Genomic DNA, 15,468 nt, shown 5'->3' on the forward strand with positions numbered 1-15,468 from the left:
AAAAAAAAAAACTCACCGAATAGGGCTCTCACCGAAAAAGGCTCTCACCGAAAAAGGCTCTCACCGAATCGGACTCACCGAATCGGACTCACCGAATTGGGCCATTCCGTGTACGTCAGTTGCCTATCCAGTTTCACCCCGAGATAAGTTGGTTGACTCTTGAACGGTAACTGACAACCATTGACTTCGACCTTCAATTTCCTGTCGACTTGGTGATTATTGAGATGAAAAGTACTGACGGTAGTCTTTGTAGCACTGAGTTGCAGTCTCCACGTATTTAAGTATTCCGAAATTCTTTTCATATCTGACTCCAGTGAATGCTCTACATTGGACCAGATTCTATTAGTGGCTAGTAGAGGTAAATCGTCGGCATACTAGCCATATTGCTTTGACTTGGTGCAGGGGAGGTCGCTGATGTAAATATTGAATAGCAGTGGTGGCAAGGTTGATCCTTGAGGTACGCCGTTTTTCAAAGAGCGAGGTCGACTACTCTGTCCATCACTGGTGTAAAGTGTGAAGCGTCTATTAGAGATCATCTCCAAAATGAATCGAACTGTGTGACGGCTAGGGATAAAACGAAGAAGCTTGAGATTCAGTCCACGATGCCATACCGTATCATAGGCTGCAGTTAGGTCAACCAGTACCAGGCCAGCTTTCTCTCGATGTTCGAATGCATCTTCAATGTCGTCAGTGAATTTCACAACTTGATCAACTGTAGATCGTCCATGACGGAAACCAGCTTGTTCATTCGGTAGTTGAGGTTCAATGATAGGTTCAAGACGTAAAAGAAGCAGTCGTTCCAGGAGTTTAAATGGAACACAAAGGAGAGATATTGGTCTATAGCTCTTGGTGTCATCGGCAGGCTTTTTTGGTTTGAGAATAGCCATCACTGAAGCCTTACGCCATATTTTAGGGATATCATACACATGATGCAGCTACCGAAGGGAATATGCAATTCATGTCTGTAAAGATAGGGATGAGCTCAAGGAAACTCTTCCCAGTTTAAGTTTAACACTTTATTAAAATAAACGTCGGGAATTACAAACAAGACTTACAGCTAGTGATCGCAGCTGGATATATTCCCTAATATACAATAGCAAATGTTCCCGCACAATACAACAGTGGTGATTATGACGCACTGACCTAATTCTGCGGCACTCTTTGATACTATGTACATATTTTCGACAGTTAATCCATGCTCATTCCATTGCGAAATTAAATAATTGGCTAGAAGAAACCGGCGGCTAAACTCGGCTGACTGAGAAGGTAGCACCGGCGGTTATTCAAGCACTACTTAGCGGCCATGGCGCAATGGTCGCCGGTTACTTTAAGGCATGAGATATCTTCAAATTGGCTGTATTTATGTGGATTGTGGAATGACCCTATTGTTCATTTTTTCAAGCTGGATGTGGACCCGGTAGAGTTCACAATTACACAATTGATTTTTTTTAAGGATAGTATTATACAACTTTAATTTACTGCCATGACAATTTTTTTATGGGGCGGGTTAATACACCCTAGTGCTAGTATAATGTTGACTAACGTTTACATTTCTGAATAAAGTATTGATCAATGATCTGCTGTCTCAAAGGAATTAATTTGAATATAAACATAGGCTAGGCCTACATAGTACATACTGTAGTCGTATAAAAAGATTTAACTCAATATGTATATGAAATTTTTCAGTTTGTAAACCGAACACTGTTCAACACATTTTGAAATTTCACACAACGCACCTGGGCGTTGTGACGCACAGTTTGAGAATCACTTTAGTACACAAATAAAGTACAAACAATTTTAAAATATTGTAAATTATATCAATCATGCTATAAATATGGAAACTTTCACAAATCCTCAAAAACACTTTGAGGGCGCCTTGCCCTTGGGGTCCGTGAAAACTGCTAGAATGGACCTCCAACTTCAAAAACTCAAACAAACAAGTTACACTGCAATTAGCTTACATTTTTTGCATTTAACTTCACCATACACAAGAATACATAGTCTTGACTTGTTTATCGTTTGATTATTTTGTGATCCAATTATAATAATTTAGAGTAAAGTACGGTACCAGTATGTAATGTTTTATTGAGTGGATGGTTAGTTGCAGGAGGTGCACTAACCTTTACTGGTAAAAATGTCATCCCACAAGTTTGTTTTATAATAAAAATCTACGAGTCCTCAGTTAACCGGGTCTGCTACTATTCGACGAGTCCGATTTGGCGAGTGCCCTACTCGGTGAGAGCCCTTTTCGGCGAGTTCCCTATTCGGCGATTTTTTTAATTTTTTTTAAAAATTATCGGTCATCGTAGCCTAATTATTATTGCCGCTTTTACATCATTTTAAGGTCGCTAAACGTTGAAATAAGACCCTAACTCCAACCCCAAACCGCTAACCTTTATCCCAACCCCTAACCTCTAACCCCAACCCCTAAAACGGCAATGATAACTACGCTACGATACCTGATAATTTAAAAAAAAAATTCAAAAAATTGCCGAATAAGGCACTCGCCGAAACGGGCCATTCCGCAGTTAACCAGCCTCAATGGTATTATATTATTGGCATCAGACTAAGGTGTTTACGTGGTCGGTGAGATGCTTTTTGCTACCCGGCCAGCGTCTGATGTTCAAAATTAATCATTGGATTCAAACTTCAGCACTTAAAATGTATTTTCACATCATTGACAGAGGCACAATCGCGACATCAACTGGTGAAAGACAATGCCAATAAAAGAAAACTTGCTGAAAGTCGTCGGCAAAAAGAAACAATGAAGTTCATGAAAGGGGTAATGGATGAGATAACCCACCTTGGAAACTATACGGTGCCTGTTGACCCCACTGCAGTTACATTTGTTGTTGCAAAGGATGATGCTTACTTTCCACAATCCCGCTTAGAACACATGCAAGATATATGGCCTGGATGCGAGGTATGTTTATTGTGCAAATTGCATTCATCCTACACAAATCACGCCATGCCACAGTGGCCAGTGCTGCATTTGCCATTGTTTCCAAATTTAAACAACATGCTCAATGCTCATGCATTGAATAATATTTGGGTCTCTGTAACTTCCTCGGTTTCAAAAAATATTTCAAGCAATTAAGAATCTGCTTAAAGTTTAAATGCTGTTCATCATCATGAATACAATTTAACAAAGATGCAAATAGTTCAGCATCAGTTTATAAATATTATATAGTAATTGAGATGGGTTAATGTCTTGTGATCGTTTTTTCTAACATGTAAAAAATATAGATAATAAAAGAAACAATTTGCTAGTACTGTAGTTTAAATTGGGGTGAGGACTAGGAATGTTGATTTCAATTCAACTTTCACTGATTTTCGGATACTTCAAGATATTCTAAGACAGTGGTTTCCAAACATTTTTGAGATCATCCCAAGTTTGAGTTTGATGCTTAAAAAATATGTTCGTTTTTCGCATGCTTTGTCTTCAGATGTCTCTTTGATTTGTTCTTTAAATGATTTGTTCGACAGCATTTCATAGCACAGCCCACAAGGCTTCATATCACCAAGATCATAAATGAACTTTAAATTCAAAAAAAGGTTCAGAAATTTTAATTGTGAACATACTTTACAGTATGATGTAATTCACATTTCTAGTGATTTTAAAAGCATTACCGGTACCGTATTTTACGGACCATAAGGCGCACCCGACTATAAGGCGCACTGTCAATAAATTGCTTTGATCAGTTTTTTGTTCATACATAAGGCGCACCGGACCATAAGGCGCACCGGACCATAAGGTGCACCGGACCATATATAATAGCAGTATCGGTACTGGTTTTGAGTGTAGGCCATACAGCACTACCGCACTTGATCCATACATTAGGCGCACCGGACCATAAGGCGCACGATCAATTTATGAGGAAAAAAAAGGATTTACAGTGCGCCTTATGGTCCGTAAGGGGTCATGTAACGCCGAAACCCAGGTTTATTCTAAACTGCCACTTAGGTTTTAACTTCATCTTTTATGTCAAACGCTATTTGGCAACTGTATTTTTTTCGTTGACACGTTTTCGCTGGGACTTCATCTCATTAACCTCTATTGTTAATCATGGAAAATGTAAAATACTTATTTTGAACAAACCCAGACAACAAAATTCGTTATTTTTACATTGATTGAACGTCTGCAGACGTTGAATCAATGTAAAAATGACGGATTTTGCCGTCTAGGAAGGCACTCAAAGGTAAACACTGGATAAAATGCAAGAATGCAAAAGAAACAATATTGTGGAATAAAATACAAAATTCTCTAAATAAACAGAAGGCGTCGTTGGATTTAGAATAGTTGAGGATTCTAATATATTCTAAGTTTGCATGCAGACGGCGACGCAGGATACATGTCAATTTTATCTGAGCAAACATTAAGGGCGGAATTCAGAATTTGCGTCTCAAAATAAGTCAGGCTTTTGCTTAAGTCAGACTTATAAAGGCCAGGCTTATACGAGAAGCTTATTTGCGATGCAGAATCTCGACTTGTGCGCGACTTATATAAGACCGTATTAAGCCTCTGTTTGTTCGCACGAAAAATAAATTGCTATAGCAACTCATCGGTTGAGGTAATGAAGCGTAAAACTGAAGGCTGTATAGCTGGGCTACATTCATGCTGAATCAACAAATAAGGCAATGCTTTGCTTCACACTCCCAACTAGAAAAAGGTCCTTTCTTTGTGATGTTGAAATACGTTATAGTTGCATCAGTAAGTCGTTCGTTAACTATCGTAGATGCCAAGTAATCCATGAAGCAACAGATCTGGCACAAAAAGTACATTCACAAGCAAGTAATATATACTCATTTAACAATGAAACAACGTAAAACAACTTTATGCCAATATGCACAATTGCACATGGCTTTTGTTTACAATAATTCATCAATTCGAAAGAATCAAGTAACTCAAGTTATTTTTGATGCCCAAATAGGAAAGTTTTGACTTCGCTTGCACAATTTTATATTTCCAAAAGTGATGCTACAAGCAATATTAACCTTAAACTTCCTGAAGTCCAAACAATATTATGTTGAGGCAAAATGAGCAGAAATTGTTATATTGCAAAATGTGCAGTATAGCTTGTAAACATGACCTTAAAAAGGCACCATTGCCCCCTGCCCCCACCATTCCACACAAAAATTGAAGCCAGGGGGCATCCATGCCATAGGCGCCAACTTTTCAAAGAACTTTGGGGGGCGAGAAAGGTGATGACGTCATAACTAGAATGCTATTTTACTCAATTGAAATAGTCTTTGATTAAGCTTACTGTCTTGTTTATATTAACACCTAGGTCGCAAACCGAATTTATTAGAACCTCTGTTTGAAACGATTAGTTTTATGCATGCAGTAGGCCTACGCCTAGTCGTAAAAAATTTGATATTGTTAGCTCATAATGGGAACATTTGGAAAACAAGCCGCTTCATTTCCTTTTCGTGCGAGTGAATAACAACGATCAAGAAAGTGAAGTTATCGAAATAAAGCGCAAAAAATCATGATCTCAAGCAGAGTGGAAACCCGCTGTCAGTTTTATTACCGTAACCTTGTTTCGCTTGTTTTGCTAATTACTTATTTTCAAAGCGTTAACAACGGCGAAGTGTTTCCTGTTTTTTATCGAAAGTCTTTATAGTCTTTTATCAAATACCGTGTATACTCGAGTATAGGTCGAGATGTTCGCATTTTGCAAGTGATTTTCACCTCAAAAAGACAGGTTCAACTTATACGCGGGACAAGCTGTTGTCTCCAGCTCGGCAGTTTTCAAAATGAACGCATTTTGCTGTGACAAATTCATTGCCGACGTAGATTACGGAGTGTGAAATAGCGTCTGCCGAAGTAAAAATTTTGAATACGTTTAGTTAATGACTTCTTGTCAATTCTAAACTTTATGCACTTGTTGAGCAATATACAATGCTCACGAGATAAAACAGCAGAAAGAGCTGTTTTAAGAGATCTATTTTTTTATTTTTGCGTGTAGGATATAATTGTTCTTATTATGTAACATGCGATTTATCGTTGAAGGTGCTGTCAAACCTTAGCGGCCGGGTCATTTCATTATAATTCATCCAGAAAATTGAAATTTTGGAACCATAGAATTTAGAATTGTCCCATTTTTTCACAGTTTAAAATGCTTGAAATTCTGAGTTATTTGGCACAAATTTTGTCAAAATTGGTTGAGCGGTTTTTGTTTTATCGCTATTTTAATGTTTGACCACCAGGTGGCGATTTTTTTAGTGAGCCGCATAAAAATGCTCATATCTTGGGACTTAGTGGCCCAATCTTCATAAAATTGGTATCTATCCCCCCATTTTCAGGGGTGGGCTTTCCAAAAATAAAGGTTAAAATGAGCTAGGAGTTATACTTTTTGTGATATAAACATTTGTAGTGCTTCGATTGCATGGCCGATTTTGCCATGCGGCCACGTGTTTTTTTCAAAATTTTTTTGATCATTATTATTAGCATAGATGTTATATTCCAAAAATATCTTTTTAATCACTTACAATTAACTACCTCATAATAAAAATTGTGCACAAAAATGCAGAATTTTTAAAATAGTCAAAAACATTGGAATTTAATTTTTTTCATCAGCCTATACTGTGCGGTCCCCCCCCCCCCCCTTACTACGCCACTGTATGTCAATCAAAGCATAGTAGTATAATACATTATTACACAAAGTGAAGGAGTCAAGACATAAAGATGAAGGAGTTTAATACATCGACAGGATGTAATGAGCTTGTCCGATGTGGGAAATAATTATATCATTTTCCAAACATATCTCGCTGCTACTGGTACGACAGTGTGCATAGTACAATTGCGTTACTTTGATTTGTCAGAAGTTACATTAAAGAACAGCGACAGTCTTAATAGTAAAGTGAGTTGTATGCAACAATCTGAGCAAGTATGTACATTGTACAACACCCCACCGGTACATAACATTGCAAAATAAAGTCACACTATTCTGACGATATAACTACAAGTCTATACACTTCTGCTATCATTTCTGAATTGAAATATATAGGCTTTGTCTGCACTGATCATTGTAAAATTACATACATACATCATTGTAAGATTATTAGTGCCAAGAAGTGTACGAAACATTAAAGATAGTTTTAAGTGACTTTCTGCAATAAAATACAATTAAACAGGATTCAATAAACCTATAGTTTTGCATGCATAACTAGTGCATTCCATGTTTATCGGCTGCCGAGAAACATATTGTTGATTGGATGGTCTGAATGGCTAGCGTGGAAGCTACACCGTTATGGTTAGCGAATCGCAACTGCTCGCTGTACTAGTGAGTGCTCAGCCTTGTGCTGATAGCTGGGAAGAACGTCCCTTCTTCACATAGTGCATCCCATTTTGCATTTAACATCATGTGACACTGGACAAAATATGCTCACTGCAGAGCCATTACAACATGTGAGGGGCAACAATCGGAATGAATAAAAACGCAATTGAACAAGGGCCGCCATGCATGTATATAAACCGACAACCACGGTTTCTACCATGTAGCTAAACATGTGAAAAGCAGCATGAATTACTATACAATTGAACACGGGTTGTCATGCATGCAAATAAACTGCAAACCACAGTTTCTAGCATGTATTGTACAGTAACTAAGCTCTGTGAAAGGAAGCAAAAATATAAATACAACACAAATGAACAAAGGTTGTTGTATACTTGGACACATAGAACAACATGCCATTATTGTAACATTAGTCAAGACCTAGACAGCAATTTCAGGCAATCAAACCCAACCAAATAGAAGCCAATCAATGCTCTTCTTGAATGCAAATGAAGCGACGATTCACAGTTTTCATGTTTGGAGCCGAAAATGTGTATATTCTGCCTGTTATAGTGGAAACTGTCCAAATTCATCTGGATTGAAGAAATTCAGGACCAGGCACAGTGCTTCCACGCTGGAATCTTTGTTGAGTATTTCTCACTGGCACCAGTTCCTCAGCTTTTATATAGAAGAAAGTTACACTTGTTACAGCTTCAGAGCAGTATTGATAGGCAGCTGCAGCAGTCAAAATTTGGTTTGCAGTTGGTCTGCCTAGACTTTCGTTACCCAGCTTCCTTTTTACTACTCCATCAATCCTGTCACATGGAGATTTACCATGATTTGTGGCAAAAAATGACCACTTTTGAACAAAGATTCCAGCGTGGAAGCACTGTGCCTGGTACTCGTGGATACCATTACTTTAGTTCAAGTTATATTGGTTCTTTCAGTTTTAAGCGCGTATCAGATGATTCACAATTCGCTAGCAGCCTAGCACACATTGTTTCTTCGATGCAGCCCCAATGATAAACATCCAAGATGTAAGTGTCATGTCTTATGTAGCATGTGTTTATGACGGACAGTGGTGGGTTGGGCTTGTTGAATTATTGTGGACAAAGAAAAGAATGATGTTCTGGTCAATTGTATGCATCCATGTGGCCCCTCTCCAATCTCCATCTTTCGATTAGCCTGGCCGTGAAGATAAGTGTGACATGCACATTTCATGATTTTGGACAGTTTCCACTATAACAGGCAAATATACATATTTTTGGCTGCAAACATGGAAACTATGAATCGTCGCTTCATTTGCATTCTTCAAGAAGAGCATTGATTGGCTTCTATTAGGTTGGGTTTGATTGCCTGAAATTGCTGTCTAGGTCTTGACTAATGTTACAATAATGGCATGTTGTTTTATGTGTCCAAGTGTGCAACAACCTTTGTTCATTTATGTTGTATTTATATTTTTGCTTCCTCTCACAGAGCTTAGTTACTGTACAATACATGCTAGAAACCGTGGTTTGCAGTTTATTTGCATGCATGACAACCCGTGTTCAATTGTATAGTAATTCATGCTGCTTTTCACATGTTTAGCTACATGGTAGAAACCGTGGTTGTCGGTTTATTTACATGCATGGCGGCCCTTGTTCAATTGCGTTTTTATTCATTCCGATTGTTGCCCCTCACATGTTGTAATGGCTCTGCAGTGAGCATATTTTGTCCAGTGTCACATAATGTTAAATGCAAAATGGGATGCACTAGTTATGCATGCAAAACTATAGGTTTATTGAATCCTTTTTAATTGTATTTTATTGCAGAAAGTCACTTAAAACTATCTTTAATGTTTCGTATACTTCTTGGCACTAATAATCTTACAATGATGTATGTATGTAATTTTACAATGATCAGTGCAGACAAAGCCTATATACTGCATTCCAATTCAGAAATGATAGCAGAAGTGTATAGACTTGTAGTTATATCGTCAGAATAGTGTGACTTTATTTTGTAATGTACTTTCTTTCTCAGATTGTTATGTATTTCTTAGATTGTTGCATATAACTCACTTTACTATTAAGACTGTCGCTGTTCTTTAATGTAACTTCTGACAAATTAAAGTAACACAATTGTACTGTGCACACTATCCTACCAGTAGCAGCGAGACATGTTTGGAAAATGATATAATTATTTCCAACATCGGACAAACTCATTACATCCTTTCGATGTATTAAACTCCTTCATCTTTATGTCTTGACTCCTTCACTTTGTGTAATAATGTATTATACTACTATGCTTTGCTTGACATACAGTGGCGTAGTAAGGGGGGGGGAGGGGCGGACCACCCAGTATGGGCTGATGAATAGTTAGTGATTAAAGTAGAATTATTAGAATAGGAGTCAGTTATCTAAGTCAATATTAGCATTGAAAAGAAAGCTTGACTACAGTTCTGCTCATAAAATAGTTGTAATACAAGTAGTGGTAATGAAATCTAAAGTCTTATCCCAAAATTCCAAAAAAAAATAAAATCCAATGTTTTTGACTATTTTAAAAATTCTGCATTTTTGTGCACAATTTTTATTATGAGGTTGTGAATTGTAAGTGATTTAAAAGATATTTTTGGAATATAACATCTATGCTAATAATAATGATCAAAAAAATTTTGAAAAAAATGTGTGGCCGCATGGCGAAATCGGCCATGCTATCGAAGCACTACAAATGTTTATATCACAAAAAGTATAACTCCTAGCTCATTTTAACCTTCATTTTTGGGAAGCCCATCCCTGAAAATGGGGGGATAGATACCAATTTTATGAAGATTGGGCAACTAGGTCCCAAGATATGAGCATTTTTATGCGGCTCACTAAAAAAATCGCCACCTGGTGGTTAAACATTAAAATAGCGATAAAACAAAAACCGCTCGACCAATTTTGACAAAATTTGTGCCAAATAACTCAGAATTTCAAGCATTTTAAACTGTGAAAAAATGGGACAATTATAAATTTTATGGTTCCATGGCCTGGATGAATTATAATGAAATGACCCGGCCGCATAAAACAATGATGTCAGGTTGGCTTGGTGATAATAGCGGTAAGAGACGTCGTTAATGCAGGCAATATCTGCCACCTTTTCTTTTATCGGTTTTCGATTTAATTCTCACACATTGCAAACAAAACAATGCATTTTGTATCAAAAAAGTCTTGTGCTTTTGCACTAGATCAGGGCTTCCCGATTCGTTTATCACCCCACACCCCATGGGATTGATGAAGCCAATCTCGCACCCCCTGTTTTGAAGCGGAGTGGTTCTGAGAAAAAAAATCAAAATACGTACGAAAACAACGCAGAAAAGCAGCTCACCGGCCTTTATATGGCTAATGAAAAGGAAAAAAGGCAGCCTTCAACATTGCAATCACACAAAATACAAAAGCGAATAAATAAAGAAATAACACAAACTGAGAACATAATGGCGTTACTCTAGATCTTTGACTTTTCTCCTGTCTCTTCTTTGCAATTATCTGTTCAAAACGTGGAATCTTGTGGGACAATGCAATACGCAGCAGATCATTTTCGGGGTCCAGGGCGTTGCGGTATTTATTCTTCATGTAGAGACAAAAATCCCGATTCACACAGCCAAGTGGTAGCAAATGGAACCAAAACTTGCAATGCTTTCTTAGCCAGAGTTGGATTCCAGTTTGAACGCTGCACCAGAAAGTTTCGAGTGAGCTGGACCCATAAAGCAGCTTTGTCGATTGGCATACTTGCATATCTATCAGATGTTCCTTATCTTCATCCTCATCTTCCATCTTCTCTCATTTGAAGGCAAAGGGGTTGATGATCCAAGTTTCCGGTTTTTCCAGATCTCCTGGGGAGAAATATCCGTCAAATGACTCTCTCAGGATTTCCAAGTGCTGACTGATTTCTGCCTTGATATATCGCATTATCTCGCCACCAATCACGTGACGTTCGGACCACAGCCTTTTTGTTATCAACAACTTGTCGGGTGGTATTTTCTTGTTGTTGTGCATTGTGCTGTATGGGCCAACATAGAATGCTCTGAGAGATAATCATCACCTCCCTCTTTAAACAAAATCTATTTCTATATACTAGGGTGGCTCTTAAAATTGAGTTTTTGAATTTTGCTTGGGACACCCTTTCAAATGGTGAGGTTGTCAGAAAAAATAACTCTTGCAAAATTTTTTTAAATTTGAAGTTGATTTAGAGGTGGCCCTCCCCCCCTAAAGTTCTGTGCCCTCCCTCGAAATACCAAATCTGCGTATCTCGAAAACCCCTTGAGCTAGAGATACAGTTTTTGTGAACATTGAATGCATCTACCTTGAGTAGAAAAGCAGTTATTAAGAAAAAACGCATTTGACCAAATCTTGATTTTACAACCTTTTTTGTGACCACGAAACCGTCTACAAAATTTCGTTTTTTTGTCTTAATTTTTGCACCTTAGAGGGAACACTGGTAACGATATTCATTTCAAAATGTAATTCTGGTCAGTACTGGAAGAAGCAATATTATCGACAATATTTTACATATTGCCTTGCGTATCGTGGCAGGATGTCTGCGACCTACACCATCGGACAATTTCCCTGTCCTTGCAGGCAACCAACCAGCTGAGTTTCGTCGCGAAGAAGCCATCCTGTCTCTTTCTTGCAGCACTACGAACCCCAACCACTTGCTCCACTCAAGTCTCTACGAGTCTGTGAGCGAGCAATCGAGCATCCTCGGCAACTGAAATCAAGACAACCATTTGTGTGTGATGCACAACTCCTGATGAAAACCGCTGAAGACCAATCCATCAGCGCGGCTACCTGGGAGGACAACAAATAAAGCTCAGAGTGGAAGAAGAACTCCTCAAGACTCTAAAGTTGTATCTCCGACACCAGCCCCCATCCAACCGGAATGCATAATTTGCCAAGGAAGGCCTGGGTACGGCTCAACCGCCTGCGTACTGGGCTAGCCTACTGGAGTCAGACTATTCCGCTCCAACATGCACAAATGGGGGATGGCTCCATCCGCAATCTGTGAGTGTGGCAAAGAGGAACAAATCACAGACCACACCATCTGTAACTGCGCCAAATGGTGTGCGTGGTCTGCTTGAACTGGATGACGAATCAATGGACAAATAAAAGGATTGCTGCTCGACACTTGCTCAAGCATCTAAACCGCATCGCCACTGCCCAAGAGTGGTAAAAGACAGAGCCCTTGACCCCTGGAGTAACAAAGAAGGTTTAATCGAAGAAGAATCGACAATATTGTTCTTGTTGGATTTTGGAAACAGTTTCCTGTGTTCAGTAACAACTTGCAAAAGAAACTGAAGTTGGTGCTCATCTTCAGTTAAGATTTTGTTAAAATCCTGGATTAGACTTAGAGCAACTCCTCTCTCTGCTCTGTCATTCACTACTGAAAGTCCCTTCGCCATGTGTAAAGCTTGAATAAATGCACCATCTTCAGTCCAATGAGCAAGATCCTTTGAAAGTATAATTATTGCTTCATCTTCACCCAACAGCTGAAGAAGCCATTTTGAATTAGAGGTGCAATACTGTTCTAGACCCTTATTGCTAAAATTTAAAAAACGCATCTACTTTGATGCTTGGTCTCCTTGGTGGACGTTCTCCTGTTTCATCTAACATGGTTGCCACCATTAGCTTTTTACTTTCCACAGACAATCGAGAGTCAAACAAGGCTAGTCCAACCATTTCTTCGGACAGATACCATAAATGCAGACTAAGCTTTTTGCATAAATCGCCTTCGCCATCCAACAAGTGCGATGCATAGCACCTGAAGCTTGAAAGCGGATTCCACGCTCAGGAGTTTGAAGAGTTTCTCCAAGAAATATGATAAAAAACGGGCATTTTAGCTATGCATGAATGCATAAAAGTTTAAGAATACTTATTTCGTTTATTGCTTTACCAGTTTTACAGGTTAGTTTATGAACTTTGTTTATTGAATAGTTTGGGCCACAATACTTGCTTAGCACTGTTTTATGCTAGAATACCGAAAACAGGTTTTTTCTAAATAACTGCTTTTCTACTCAAGATAGACGCAATCACTGTTCAGAAAGCAGATAGGAAATCATGCTTTCTGCATCTTTTGACACAAAAACCGTATCTCTAGCTCAAGCAGTTTTTGAGATATGCAGGTTTGGTATTTTGGAGGAGGGTGCAAAACTTTAGGGGGGGAGGGCCACCTCTAAATCGATTTGAAATTCAAAAATTTTTTACAGGTGTTATTTTTTCTTAAAACCTCACCTTTTAAAAGGGTGTCCCATACAAAATTCAAATTTTTTTCATTTTTTGCCAAATAAGAGCCACCCTACTATATACGGTATGGCTCTTCTTCATCCGTGAATTCTCGTACCCCCAGTAACAGCTACTCGCACCCCCATTCGAGAAGCCCTGCACTAGATAGTATATTTTTAAAAAAATGCTGTAACAAACCTCCTACTTTTAATACCTCCAGTATTAGCCAAACACTTTTTCTTTCAACAGAGCCTTAAACCACCTCCGCAGGTGGCTTATATCTTTCGGCTTATAAGCTAAGTATAAGCCTTGCTAAAGCATAAGTCTGCTTTCTGAATTGCAAAATCGACGCTTGAGACAGACGTTTGTTCAGACAGACTTAAGCCGCCTTAAGTCTGGTTTCTGAATTCCGCCCTAATAGTTCAAAAATGAATTTATTTCGCTTTTTAGTTTTAAAATCTCAGTGGTTAGGTCTAAACCCCACTCATCTAAAGCTTTGATAATTTCAACTATAAAAGAAATGATATTGTGGAATAAAATACAACATTCTCTAAATAAACAGAAGGCGTGGTTGGATTTGGAATTTTGTAATATTTGAGGATTCTAATATACTCTAAGTTTGCATACAGACGGTGACGTAGGATACATGTCGATTTTATGTGAGCAAACATTTCAATTTAATAGTTCAAACATTTTGTGCTAAATTTCATTTCAATTTATTTTTCTTTGTCGGAATGCAAAAGAAACGATATTGTGGAACAAAATACAATTCAAAACTGTAGCCGAATAGGGAACTAGCCGAATCGGACTGTAGCCGAATCGGACTGTAGCCGAATAGGGAACTAGCCGAAACGGGCCATTTCGGTCTGATTAATGGTCCAATAAATATAAAAAAACAATTTGGCATCAGTTTTGCTAGCAGTAAGGTTTTCTTTCAAATGAACAAACTCATCTCCGTCTGAACCCATGGTTTTTACAAATTTTTTATCAAGCCAACCCCAATATCCTACAAATCGAAGGCAGGCATACTATTTTTGGTCAATTAGACATAACGCTTCCTCTGGATTGTAGGATTTTTTTTTAGTGGCCAAACTTTGACAGCATTATAAATCTCGTCTGTTCATCAATCAGTAAGAACTCTTCATTTCTATATATGGAGGAAGCTCAGAACCATGGTAGGAGATGAAGAGTTAAAAAGTAAGGGGGATATTAATATTAACCTTAGATTTCTTTCTTCTCAAACATTTTATATTTTGTCATACAAAAACAACTATTCCCAATGATAGTAGTTGTTTCATGCCATACTAATGACAGAGCAGAAGCTCTTTGCTACTACATCCATTGCAATATGGAAAGTGTAGCTTTTGTTTTGATCACCTACTTCACTGCAATGTTGGTGCCCCTAGGAAGCGCTTCAACACCCTAAAAATCACTGAAATTATGCAACTTAGACACTCGAAATTGGATTAACTCATTTGTGCCGAAAGTGAAAGTATTTAAAAAGCATTTTTCTAAATTTAAATACCATATTGCATAATCATGACCTAAAAAACATTTACAATTAATTTTTTCTTAATCATGTTTATACTGGTCGAAAAAAATACCATCCTACATATAGGACACTAGGCAAATCCGTTATCAAATTTTGCGAGTTTCTTGTGCGTAATGCGTAGGCCTAATCATTATCGCTCACAGTGATAATTGGGAAATGTCTTGTCATCGAGCATTTTATTGAAATGAAAGTTCACAAAATACAAAGATGAAAATTAGCAAAGCAACACATCACTGAAACAAGTCTTTGCAAAATAGGATATTGCTTGAAGGAGGGTGATTTGGACATGCAGACCGACATTACATTTTTTGCATCTTGTAGTAGTTTTTGCATGGCAATAGGCGCAAGGAGTTTGTTAGTCCTGGGCTAGCACCCAGTGCTCATAGGCATCGTAACGTACATC

General features: G+C 38.1%; 1 protein-coding gene across 1 annotated transcript in view; it reads left to right on the plus strand.

The window, feature by feature from the left end:
* LOC145768358 (protein ABHD18-like) overlaps positions 1–15,468 on the plus strand; it is a 32,737-nt gene that overhangs the window by 11,658 nt on the left and 5,611 nt on the right. The window contains exon 2 of the mRNA XM_082579840.1: positions 2,685–2,923. Coding sequence (XP_082435966.1) covers positions 2,685–2,923 — 239 coding nt within the window. The remainder of the gene's footprint in view (positions 1–2,684; positions 2,924–15,468) is intronic.

This window comes from Aplidium turbinatum, chromosome 4 (genome assembly GCF_918807975.1).
Source record: "Aplidium turbinatum chromosome 4, kaAplTurb1.1, whole genome shotgun sequence".
NCBI lineage: Eukaryota > Metazoa > Chordata > Ascidiacea > Aplousobranchia > Polyclinidae > Aplidium > Aplidium turbinatum.